This window comes from Callorhinus ursinus, unplaced genomic scaffold (genome assembly GCF_003265705.2).
Source record: "Callorhinus ursinus isolate GAN/ISIS: 27379988/994484 unplaced genomic scaffold, GSC_fseal_2.0 scaffold15, whole genome shotgun sequence".
Taxonomy (NCBI): domain Eukaryota; kingdom Metazoa; phylum Chordata; class Mammalia; order Carnivora; family Otariidae; genus Callorhinus; species Callorhinus ursinus.
Genome location: NW_027397077.1, coordinates 42,779,709 through 42,792,493, shown reverse-complemented (window position 1 = coordinate 42,792,493; position 12,785 = coordinate 42,779,709). Strand labels below are relative to the sequence as shown.

The 12,785-nt window shown below is 48.7% G+C and overlaps 1 protein-coding gene across 1 annotated transcript; it reads right to left on the bottom strand.

Moving 5' to 3' along the window:
* Window positions 1-157: 157 nt before the first annotated feature.
* On the bottom strand, window positions 158-11,854 carry MRPS25 (mitochondrial ribosomal protein S25). The gene is made up of 4 exons (XM_025885599.2): window positions 11,593-11,854; window positions 6,452-6,558; window positions 1,226-1,313; window positions 158-518 (listed from the first exon to the last, which is right to left on the bottom strand). The coding sequence occupies exons 1-4, from the start codon at window positions 11,724-11,726 to the stop codon at window positions 326-328; spliced, it is 522 nt and encodes a 173-aa protein (XP_025741384.1). The 5' UTR covers window positions 11,727-11,854; the 3' UTR covers window positions 158-325.
* Between the last annotated feature and the right edge of the window lie 931 nt (window positions 11,855-12,785).

Sequence of the window (12,785 nt, the reverse complement as noted above, 5' to 3'; positions counted from 1 at the left end):
TCTCCCGAGCAGGGCCTGGAAGAAGAATCGAAGCAAACAGAGACGAGGAAAGGGCGGCAGGACCAACACAGGGATGTCAGCAGGCTGTGGCCTCAGACCTTCCCCAGCCCCACGCGGGCCTTTCTCCCGTGCCCACCGGACCAGACACACATCACCATGCCGGGGAGAGGACGCATTTTATTGACCTGATAGAGCGGAGATACTCCCCCGACCCTGCCACGTCCTTTCACACAGGTGTGCGAAGGGGACCCTCTCATGGCAAAGAGATCTTTCAGAGTCCCGTCAGGGACAGAACCAGAGGCCTCCCTGGGTGTGGCCTGGGGCCTCAGTCCTGGGTGCTGGCCTTCAGCATTGCTTTGTACTTCCCCGTCAGCTCCTTGGGTAAGGGCACCAGGCCCGGGCAGGGAACCTGCCCTTCCACCTCGCAGATACACTCCCGCAGGCAGTACTTTCGGGGCCCAAAGTGGGCTGGGTGAGAAAGCTGCTTTTTCTCCTGCTCCGCCTTCTCCAGGGTTTCCCTGCCGAAGAGCACAGAGAGCAACAGGTGTGGGAACAGCGCTCTGAGCCTCTAGGCAGCGTGGCACTTCTTGGCCAAGTGCACCCCCCCAGCGGCCAGGGAGACCGGGCTCTGCCGTGCCTCTCAACCTTCTCCCGACCCCAAAGTCTGCCGGCCCTCCCCCACAGGCCTCCCAGGCCAGCCGGCTCGCACAGGGCCCACACAGCCGCGGTCAGCCTCCCTCCAGCCCAGAGGCAGCCCCAGCTCTGAGGCAGCACAAGGTCAGGGGGAAGGGGCCTGCAAAGGCCTCTGTGCGCTTCCTCCAAGACGCAGTTTCTTGGCTTCCTTCCCCTTCCTCCCATCCATGTAAAGAGAAAGGACAGATCCCCAACACATACTGGGGTTAGACACCCACCAGCTCCAAGGAGAGATTCTTAAGGACAGGTGGCTGCAACCGCCCAGGTGAGTGTTTCCACAGCACCTCAGCTTCCCATGGCCCCGAGGAGGCAGGGGGGTCTCTGACCCCACCTCACAGCAGAGGGAGGGAGAGCTCACATAGGCTCAGTGACTTACAGCCGCACAGCTGGGGATCTGGGGAGGGCAAACCCCGAGGGCACGGCCTCTGCAGCCCGTGAGCTCCGGCTGGTGCGCGCCCTCCTGACGCTCCTTTTCCTCCCTCACTCCGTGCTGAGACATTTGCTCCCCTCCAGGTCAGGCCCGGCAACTCACTTGTTCTTCCCTAGGATTTTCTTGATGTGCTCCATGATCTCCTTATTGCTCTTGGTCTCCACATCCACGAGGACCTGCTCCCCGGAATCTGGAAATGGGAAGCAAAGGGGACAAAAAGTGCTAAGGATTGGGCAGCACGCTCCTCAGCCTCAAGTCACCGTGACCAGTTTGCTTTTAGTGGTGAAGCATTTTAACAATAAGATAAATATATTTGTCTATATAACCCATAATGATACCCTTCTTTTTTCCGTATTTCTTTAAACATGAGCAAATCTGAGGTATGTGCAAAAGCATACTATTGACTTACTTTTATTTATTTGAGAAAAAGAGTGCACACACAAGCAGGGAGGGGCAGAGGGAGAGGGAGAAGCAGACTCCCCGCGGAGCAGGGAGCCCAACACAAGGCTCCATCCCAGGGCCCTGGGATCATAACCTGAGCTGAAGGCAGACACTTCACCGACTGAGCCACCCAGGTGCCCCATAAAGCATACTATTTTAATGGAAAGCAATTTTCCATTTCCATGTCATGGATAGAATCGTCAATATCCTTAAGATGACAATTCTCCCCAAACCAGGCCATGGATTCAGTGCAATCTATCAAAATCCTAGCAGATGTTTTTGTAGAAACTGGTAAGTCGAGTCTCAGATTCATGCAAAGGACCCAAAATAGACAAAATAATTTTGAAAAACAAGAAAATGGGAGGATGTTCATGTTCCAATTTCATTTCAAATAAAATCTTAAAAAAAATTATTAATAAGTTAATAACTAGCACATAAAAAGATACTCATCCATCATTAGTCATTAAAATGCAAATTAAAACCACAGGGCGATACTGGAGTGGCTCAAAATTGTTTAAATGGGTAACGCAAGTGCCGCTGAGAATGCAGAATGACTGAACTTTCCTACATGGCTGGTAGGAGTGCCACTTGAGCCAGTGAATACACAGAGAAAGGAAAGAAATAAAAAGATTGGAAAGGAAGTTAAAACTGTATTTGCAGATAGAATAATTGTGTATATTGAAAATCCTAAAGAATTTAGAAAATAAAACCTACTAGAAATAATAAGCAAGGTGGCAAGACACGAGACCGACTCACAAAAATCAACTGGGCTTCTATAAAGTTGTAACCAAACAAGTGGAAAATGAATTGTTTTTTTAAATACTTTTCACAGTAACAAAACATACTCAACATTGTTAAAATGCCTATTTCTCCTCAAAATGATCTATAATGTAACTCCAATCAAAATCCCAGCAAGCGGGGAGCCTGGCTGGCTCAATCAGGAGAGCATGTGACCCTCGATTGCAGGGTCATGAGTTCAAACCCCACACTGGGCATGGAGCCTACTAAAAATAAAAAATAAAAATATCCCAGCAAGCTTTTACCAAGAAACTGATAAGCAGATTTGGCAGGACACCTAGATGCCACAGCCAGTTAAGCATCCAGATTCTTGATTTTACCTCAGGTCATGATCGAGGGTCATGAGATCAAGCCCTGCACTGGGCTCTGTGCTCAGAGCAGAGTCTTCTTGGGATTCCTTCTCTCCCTCTGCCCCTCCCACCCGCTCGCATGCACTCTCTCTAATACATAAATAGATCTTTTTTAAAAAGTTAACATATAAATGCAAAGAACGTACAACTGCCAAAGTAATTTTGGAAAGAAAAAAAAGAACAAAGTTAGATTTAAAACTACCTGATCCTAAAGACTTACTATAAAGCCACAAACCAAGATAGTGTGGTATAAGCCTAAGGACAGATGAAGTCAGAAATAAAAAGTCAAATGGTATTTTTATGTGGTAAAATACACATAACAAAAATTACCATTTTAACCATTTTAAAGTGTGTAATTCTGTAGTTTCTATTCCCTTCACAATGTCGTGCAGCTCTCACCATTATCTAGTTCCAGAACTTTCTCATCCACCCCAAACAGAAACCCTGCACCCATTAAACCATCACTTCCTATTCACACCGCCCCAGCCCCAGCCCCTGACCACTTTCTGTCCCTACGGACTCGCCCGTTCCAGACATTTAAATCAACGGAATATTATCTGTGGCCTTCTTGTGTCTGCCTTCTCTCACTTGGCTTATGTTTTCAAGTTTCACCCGGGTTGTAGCATTTGTTGGTCAAAATAGACTCTATGAAAGAAATTTATGAACGGCCAATAAGCACATGAAAAGGTACAGGGAAAACGCAAATTAAAACTTTGATGAGGGGGCGCCTGGGTGGCTCAGTCGTTAAGTGTCTGCCTTCGGCTCAGGTCGTGATCCCAGGGTCCTGGGATCGAGCCCCGCATCGGGCTCCCTGCTCCGCGGGAAGCCTGCTTCTCCCTCCCACTCCCCCTGCTTGTGTTCCCTCTCTCGCTGTGTCTCTCTCTGTCAAATAAATTAATAAAATCGTAAAAAAAAAAAAAAAAAAACCTTTGATGAACCCTGAAAGGCTAAAATTTTAAGTATTTATGGGGCACCAGGGTGGCTCAGTCAGTTAAGCGTCCAACTCTTGGTTTCAGCTCAGGTCATGATCTCAGGGTCATGAGATTGAGCCCTGTGTCAGGGTGCATGCTGGGCACAGAGCCTGCTTAAGATTCTCTCTCCCTCTCCGTCTGTCTGTCCCCCACCCTCACCCTGCTTGCGCTCTTTAAAAAAAGAAATTTAACGTGGTAAAGAGAATGACCCCAAACATGTCCCTGACCTACTCCCCCAGAATGTGTGAAGAGGTCACCTTAGTGGCAAAAGGGGTTGTGCAGACATGAGTCAAGTTAAGGCCTGAAGTTGGGCCCATTCTCCCAGGTCATGGCCTAAATGAATCATATGACCCTTAACATCAGAGAACCTATCCAGGCGGTGGTCCAAGGCACACATGACTATGGAAGACCAGCCAGATAGGCCATGTTGCTGTCCTTGAAGATGGAGGAAGAGGCCACAAGCTAAGAATGGGGGTGGCCTGTAGGAGCTGGAAAAGCCCCGTAAACGAATTTGCCCCCGAGCCTCCAGAAAGGAAGGCTCTGCTGACACCTTGATTTTTGTCCACTTTGGCCTTCTACAGAAATGGAAGCAATGTGAGTTGTAAGCCACCAAGTCTGCGGTAACTTGTTACGCAGCCACAGGGAACCTGCAGGTAACAGTGGGTGAGGATGGGGAGCCACCAGGGCTCCCACGCCCTGCTGACTGCAGGGCGAGACAGGCGTTTGTTCGAGAGAGCGGGTCAGCAGAGCCTAAGAACATTACATACCGATCCTCGGGCCCAGCAACCCCACCCTGAGGCACATGCCCAGGTCCACAGGACAACTTGTACAGGAAGGTGCGGAGGCGTGCCAGCTCCGAGGAGCCAAAACTAGAAACAGCCCTCGACAGCCCCGGAGGCCCTCCGGGGGAGCAGCCCACCTTCTGGGACCTGGCCATTTCGGGAGCTCCCTGCTGGGTGGCCTGCGCTGCCATCCGAGGCGCCTCCCACCAGACTTCCCTCCAGAGATGTCCCACCTGCGCTGCCATCCGAGGCGCCTCCCACCAGACTTCCCTCCAGAGCTGTCCCACCTGCGCTGCCATCCGAGGACTCTCCCTGCCTCCCCCTCCCCTTATCGCCAATAAATCTACTGCTAACTCTGCCTCGGCATTTAACAACAACCCCCATGTCATCAACAGGGGAATGGATGAATAAACCGATATATTCCTACAGTGGGACACTTGGCACTAAAAATGAATCAACTACTGACACACGTAACAGATGAGTCTCAAAAACATGAGGTGTAAAAGCCAGACACAGAACATACACTGTGCAACCACCCGTAGGACGTTCCAAAACAAAACTGATCTATGGAAAAGTCTGAGCAGCGGCCGCCCCTGGTGGAAGGGGGAATTCAGGGGGAATTCCCTGGAAAGCTGCACCTGGGGACTTTCTAGTCAGAGATGCTCCGTATCATCCCTTGCAAAGTAGAAACACAGCTACGTAACAATTGTCAGAACTGATCAATTTATGCACAGAAGACCCGAGTGTTTTATTACGGGTAAATTATACCTCAATGAAATTAACTGTTTAAAACGCAAACAAAATACATCCACAAAACTGCTACCGCACCACCATTCTCTTCACCCACCTGACCTCGCTCTAGGTTTCTTTCACAGCACTTATGCCTGGCATCCTGTCTGGCTAAGCTTCTTGTCCTTTCGGTCTCCTCCTGCTACGGTATCATCCCTACGAGGGCAGAGAGCTTTGTCCCTGCGGCTCCGACACCCCAGGCACTGTGCCTGGGCCCAGCGGCCACGCCACACGTATTTGCCGAATGGACTTAAGAACAGCCTCATTCTGCTTCCTGAAGCATCTCCCAAACTACACTTCAGGTGGTCCTTACAACCCATAAAGCAGATGTTGGACCTTCACCTGAGAAACAAAGCAATGGGAACATGACTCACTCACGGTTGGAATGACTAAGTAGAGAGCGGAGCCAAACATCTGGTCTGACTTCCAGGCACTGAGCCCAATAGAACAGAACAGACATTTACTCTGTGCCTCGTGGGAAAGGACAGCATCATGGAAGTGTGCGGCCTGGAAAGGACACACACAGATATACACAGATACACTGCTCAAGAGGGCATGGCCAGCACTGGGCAGGCAGCTGGGGGAGACTGGGAAGGGACAACGTAAGGGTGCAGGGAGGGCTTCCTGGAAGAAGTGGTGCCCAAGTGGAATCTCAGAAAGATTTTAAAAATAAATCAATAAGCAAAGCAGCAAGGGGATTTCCGGCAGAGGGACCAGCATGAGCAAAGGCAGCAAAGCAATGGAAAAACCAGCTGTACGCTGTGAGGCACGTAGAAAGACGTGGGGGCAACAGGAGATGGGGCTGGAGAAACAGCAGAGTCCAGACCTCAGTGACCACTGTGTGCCATGGTCCAAAGCCAGTGATGAGGGGCGCCTGGGTGGCTCAGTCATTAAGCGTCTGTCTTCGGCTCAGGTCATGGTCCCAGGGTCCTGGGATCAAGCCCCGCATCATCGGGCTCCCTGCTCCGAGGGAGGCCTGCTTCTCCCTCTCCCTCTCCCCCTGCTTGTGTTCCCTCTCTCGCTGTGTCTGTCAAATAAATAAATAAAATCTTTAAAAAAAAAAAAAAAAAACACAAAGCCAGTGATGGAAGTAAGGGACGTTTACAAGAACTCGTATCTCAGATTTCCCCAAGCGCTATGGTGGGAGGAAGAGATGGGAGGAAAGACCCTCCCAGCCGTGGCAGAGGCCACACTCACCCAAATAGAACCGCAGGAAGGGGGACGGCGTCATGTTCTTAAACATCATAATCTGTACCCAAGGATTTTTGTACTGGATCTGAGGTATGTTGAAAAACACAAACTTCCTGCAAAAGGGAAGAAATTAAACCTGTGAGTTAATTTGAAATGCTGTGCACCTGTTTATTTTTTGAAGGAGACCGTCCAGAACTGTCATCCAATTCTCAGGGGACCCTGCCCCACAAAAAGGCTGAGAAAAGCAGCCGTCAGGAATTTATTAGTATATTCTCTGAACAGTGGGTGTCAGGACTTGTGGCTTGTCATTTGAGGGAAAAGACATCTGTACCCCTACTTCACACTGCACACTAACCTAAAACTCACTGAGCAGAAGAATAAATGTAAACATAAAACAATGAAATGTCCCAGGGTGCCTGGGTGGCTCAGTTGGTTAGGCGACTGCCTTCGGCTCGGGTCATGATCCTGGGGTCCCGGGATCGAGTCCCGCGTCGGGCTCCCTGCTCAGCAGGGAGTCTGCTTCTCCCTCTGACCTTCCTCCATCTCATGCTCTCTACCATTCTCTCTCTCAATAAATAAATAAAAATCTTTATTAAAAAAAAAAACAAAAAACGATGAAATGTCCCAGATCTTGGGTGCTGGTTAGACAGGTGTATTCATTCCTAAGCAGAAGCTCATCAAGCTCTATATTTCATGTAAATTGTACCATAACTTTAAAATAAATGAAAGCAAACATGGAGAATACCTTTAAACTTAGGTTTAAAACACAGATAAATAGGACCACCTTAAAACTTTTATATGGCAAAATTTACCAGAAACAAAATCAACATTTGCCAAACCAAAAGAAAAATGTTTGTAAAACATAAAACAAAAAGGCTAATTCCTTTGGTAAAGTTTTACACATCATTAAGATTTACAATCCAAGGGCGCCTGGGTGGCTCAGTTGGTTAACTGTCCAACTCTTGATTTCGGCTCACATCATGATCTCAGGGTCGTGGGATCGAGCCCCATGCTCAGCACAGAGTCTGCTTGGGATTCTCTCCCCCTCCACCCCCGTGCACTCACTCAAACACACACGCTCACTCTCTCTCTCAAATAAATAAAATCTTAAAAAAAAATAATGTTTTACAATTCAGCCACAAAAGCTATAGGCAGAAACCCAAAGAACCTATCATCTTATGAAGAGATTCTCAATACCTTCCCAATAGTCATGTAAGTTAAAATAGGATTCTTTTCCACCTGTTAGATTGCTAAAGATTAAAAAAACAACAAAAAGAAGTTACAGAAATCAGGAAACACTTCCTTAAGAATTGGTTTAACCTCTTTGGAGGTCAATTTGGAACTAGCAAAATATAGAAAGCATAGATCTTGACAGTGATTTCACTGCTTTTAGACATTTTTACACTTGAATGCAAAGACATTATTTGTTACAGCAAAGGAACAGAAACAACAAACGTCCTTCGAGAGAGGACTAATTAGGACACAGCTACATGTCTGGATCCCTCTCCACCTGCTCTCCATCCTGAAGTGCTAACCTACATGGGCTATGAGGTGGGCTTCCTTGACCTCTGACTTCATGTTGGGTTTGGCCAACAATGAGTGCTGGCAAGACTGAAAGAAGAGGGCAGAGTCAAAGTATTCTTTCCCTGACTCATCTCCTGGCTGAGTCCCAGGCTCCTGTTAGGCAGCCCTCTCCCCATCACTTCTGCAAGCCTAGACCTGAGGTCCTGCGCAGTCCCTTGTGGTTTCTTTTCCCCGTCCTTGCCCATACCTCTGTAAATAGTCCCTTAATTAAAGGCTCCCCAAATGATCCTAATTTAAATGTGCCCTCTGCTTCTTCCTGCCACCCTGCCCCACACATCAGATGATAGACAGGTGCGAGTGATACATGGGACACTAACACAGTCACCCAGCTTTATCACTTCTCAGCTGTCTGAGCCAGGACAAGTTACTGCTCTGTGCCTCAATGTTTATGCCAAGATGCTGGCAATGCAGGACAACCAGTCCATAGTGGAGCTTATAATTCGTTTTTAAGAAGATGAATTGATAGAATCAACAGAAGGCGACTGTGTGACCATTTACTTGGGGAGACTTCCATAACCGGGGCAGAATCTGCAAGCAAAACAAAGCAAAAGCAAGGACAATTATTAACTCCAGGGAAAACAAAAAGCTTTGCAAAAACAAAAAGGAAAAAATAATCACAGTACTCTAATTGGTCCAACTGTGTATAGTGTTTACAAAGTCATATTAATTTAAACATTGAATATTGTTCTAGCCAAAGTTCTGAAATGACTATCCTGGGAGGATGAAGAGCTGAGTAATATGCATGTGTTGGGTTGGGGAATGGCAATAGTGGGGAAAGAGCTAAATTCTCATCTTCCGTATTGGCAAGACAACAGATAAAGCCTAAACCTAGAAAAGGAAGAAACAGCTCTCCAAGTTTGGTATTTAACTATGGAAGGGAAACTCTAATGAAATGGTTAGAGTTGTAGAAGTTGTTGCCTGTAGGGGAGGCAGTGGAGGTAAGGTCCTATTATATGCCTTGCATCACGACAGCACACGAGGCTCGAAGCTCCAAAGCTGAATTTACCTTCCTGGGCTTATAACAACTCTGCTCAATTCCCACCCCACAGCAGAGGATCTCAACATCGTACAAAGAAACCAGGGCATATCCATGCAGGAATTGCTCACACCTAGAACTACTAGGGTAAAAATTCAACAGGAATTTGTGTTCTGTTTTTTTGTTTTTAGAAGATTTATTTATTTATTTGAGAGAGAGAGAGAGAAAGCACACAGTGGGGAGGGGTAGAGGGAGAGAGAATCTCGAGGAGACTCCCCGCTGAGCATGAAGCCCAACACAGGCCTCCATCTCATGACCTGAGCCAAAACCAAGAGTCAGACACTTAACCAAATGAGCCACCCAGGTGCCCCTCGACAGGAAGTTGTAAACGGTTAGTGAAACCTGGGAACAAAGTTGATAATGGTAGGTAACCTTTAGTTGACCACCTGCTGTACATGCCAGACACCTTAGGCATCTTAATACTTGAATCCTCACAAAGACCCTGCAAGGTGGGGTTTTATAACTAAGCAAACAGGTCAGAAAAGTAAACTGCCCTAGGTCACACAACCAGTAAATGAAAGAAGAGGGCTGTGTGCGGCTGGACCTCAACCACTCTTCTGTCATCATCAAATTACCAAATTCACCTAGATCCTGAGGCTCAGGATGGACACAGAACTCAATAAATGCTAGCAGCTGTTACTTTTTTTTATTGCACCTGAAAGGCAAGAACATCTGGCAAAGGTGAGCAGGGACTTAGCCCTCAGACACTAAGGCAGCTCCCCACACACCCAGCAGACACCCAAGCTATGGCTGGCCTGGAGTTGTATACTGGTGTACTTGGAATGGAGGTGATCCAGGAAGGGACAGCTGAAACGCTAAGGGTATATGAACAAGCAAAGACCAGTGGGGCTGGAAAGGGCAAGTCAGGTAGACTCAAACCCAAGGGCACGAAATCCACAAGGGCATACACAGGCTTTTACCATTCGGAACTATGAAGCACAGAATGGCTGTTCGGCTGTTATTTACCTAACAGGGTATTAAAATACTTGAACTGCTAGTATAAGGCCTGCAGGCCTATTCTAATAGACTGATCATTTAAAAAACCAGAGATTTATATAAAAATCTGAATTTCTGGCTTCTTGACAAGTCAGAAATTCTCCGTGGGCCCACATGGCTAGCCGTAGCCAAGCAGTGAATGGCCCCTTGTGACAGGGCACATTTTCCCAATCTGAGCAGGCCCGTCCAGACTGCTTCCCTCCTTTCTGGTACCGCCCCACCTCTGCTGACTCCTAGCATGGACGGATGGGATGCAGTGAGTTATGAAGGAGTATCTGGGTGCCCATTCACCCCTAGAACCAGGTCTTCCAGAAGCCATCAGCCCACCTGTTCCCATGCAAGCAGGTACAAGTTTTTGGCTTCACCTGTGGACAACAAATAGCTAGGAGGTAGCTTCTGGCTATCCTGAACATCTGTGCAGCAAAGGCCCCTCACCATGGGAGAACATACCCTACTGGGAGCACTCCCCATCCCATTTTGATCCCCCCATACACCCTGTCCCAAAGCTTCGGAAGGACAAGACTTATTCTTAGGCACTGTTGAATCCCCAGCTCACAGCATGGGACCAAGCATTCAGTAGGCAATCAGTAAATTTATAATTAATACCTGAAAAGCCCAAAGCACCGCTGCTGCCTCAAGGTTCAATTCAAACACTTCTTTTCTAAGCTTCCATTTAAGGAGCTCTCACTCTGCTCCAGGCTGAAAAACCACCCCAAGGAGTTTAAGGTGGGGGTGGGGGAGCGTTGGTGGGGGTATGGAGCCTGGGGCTACACAGCTGACATAATCACTTATGAGGGGGATGAGTCCTGCAGCGGAGAAGCACGTTCACAGCTACGGCTCACCACCACTCACTAGCCAGCGTGGTACCCTGAGCAAGTAAGTTACTAACATCTCTGTGCGTTTCTTCATCCCTATAAACATCAAATCAGACAATGCATGACTAACATTCAGAACACGCCGCACACAGAGGGCTCAGTAAGTGCTAGCAGCTGTTACTTCTTCCAATACATCTCCACAGCGGCTCTGGACATAGGTATCATGCCAGTTTGGGACAATGAGAAGGAGCAACTCGCCCAAAGCCAGCAGTTAAGAGCTGGGACCTAAACACGGTCTGTGGCCTCTGGGCTTGGCTTCATCCAGAGCAGAACGTGCGCCGCTGCTCCCCACTGCTCACCTGCCTGCCAGGCACAGGTAGTTAAGGAGACTCCGGCCTCCCCGGGTTAGCCTAGTCCTCCACCCGGGAGGTAGGGGAAGGGGTAGGGGACCCTTGTCCTCCGCTCCCCGACCTCAGTCACGACTGCAGCTGGCACAGCGCGGCCCTGCTGTCCTCGCTGTGGAACCTGGAGCAAGCCGCTTGCTCCTCAGTCTCCTCGTCTGTAAAATGGGGCCAACGGCACCCAGCTGAGGCGGCCAGCCTCGGGATTAAGGAGCACCCAGAGCAGCTCCAGGTCTCAGCGTCACTAGCACGTCATTACAGCGAGCAGGGTACGTCCGCGCGACCTGGGGGCGGCCTCAAAGGGCTCCGACTGACCTGGCGCCCTCGCCCAGCTCCCCGTGCGTGTTGTAGTTCACCGTCATGACCTTCACTGAGTCCTTGAACACTATGTCTCCCTGGCCCAGGTACTGGAGGGTGCGGCGGATCGGGAAGCGGCCCTTCATGGGCATGGCGGCGGAGGGGTGGGCTGCGGGCTTAGCCGCGAGGACAGACCCAAAGCAGCCGACGCTGCCGGTCCAACGGACCTCACACCGCTTCGCCTCCTCGCTGGTTTCCACTTCCCGCGCAGACGCACAGGAGACGCTTCCCGGCGGGCAGCGCGCGCACGCGCGCCGGGAAGCAGCTTGGAACTTGTAGTCCCCGCCAGCCTTGGCTTAGGTTTGGGGCGGGGATCCGGCTAGTACATCTTCGCTTTAGAACACCCTCCCGGCACGTTTGCTTTTCACACTCTGTAAATTAGCCTCTCCTCACCCCCACCCCGCAAGGGAAAATATTTTTAAATAGGCTCAAACTCAGTCAAACAACAGAATTACAGTTGGAAATAAATCAGGAAGAGCTGCGTTCAGATGCCAAGTGGGCTACTAACTTGCTCTTCAACCTCAAATAAGTAAGTCAGTTTTTCCTTTTTTTTTTTTTAAGATTTTTATTTACTTATTTGACAGAGACACAGCGAGAGAGGGAACACAAGCAGGGGGAATGGCAGAAGGAGAAGGAGGATCCCCACTGAGCAGGGAGCCCGATGCGGGGCTCCATCCCAGGACTCTGGGATCATGACCTGCGTTGAAGGCAGACGCTCAACGACTGAGCCACCCAGGCGCCCAAATAAGTCAGTTTTTCTCTCTCAACTTCTCCGGATTCAAAATGAAGTGTTCCAAGTGCACAATTTCTAACATTTACTGTAAAAACTGATTCGCAAAAGGGGGGGTGGGGAAGACAAGTTTGGAAACTACCCCTTCCTGGTTCACCCACGTAACAGCTCCGGACCACAATTTGTTCATAAGCAAAAGGTGGATGAGATGCATTTCTGAAGTATGCTTACTGATCTAAGAAAGTTTTTACTTCTCCTTCACTTTTGAAGGATAATTTTGCCAGATATAGAATTCTAGGTGAATGGGGGTTTTCTTTAAATATTTCTTTAAATATTTTACTCCACTCTTCTTGAATGTTCCTGAGGAGTAGTCAGCTATAATTCTTTGTCTTCTCTGTAAAATTTTTTCTTCCGGCTTCTT

What these genes read in the sequence shown, in the direction of transcription:
- MRPS25 (XM_025885599.2), bottom strand. Translation starts at nt 11,726, where the DNA reads ATGCCCATGAAGGGCCGCTTCCCGATCCGCCGCACCCTCCAGTACCTG. An exon ending in GAGCTGGGCGAGGGCGCCAG is followed by an intron (nt 6,559 to 11,592) that starts GTCAGTCGGAGC and finishes TCCCTTTTGCAG; the next exon opens with GAAGTTTGTGTTTTTCAACA. An exon ending in AAAATCCTAGGGAAGAACAA is followed by an intron (nt 519 to 1,225) that starts GTGAGTTGCCGG and finishes GCTCTTCGGCAG; the next exon opens with GGAAACCCTGGAGAAGGCGG.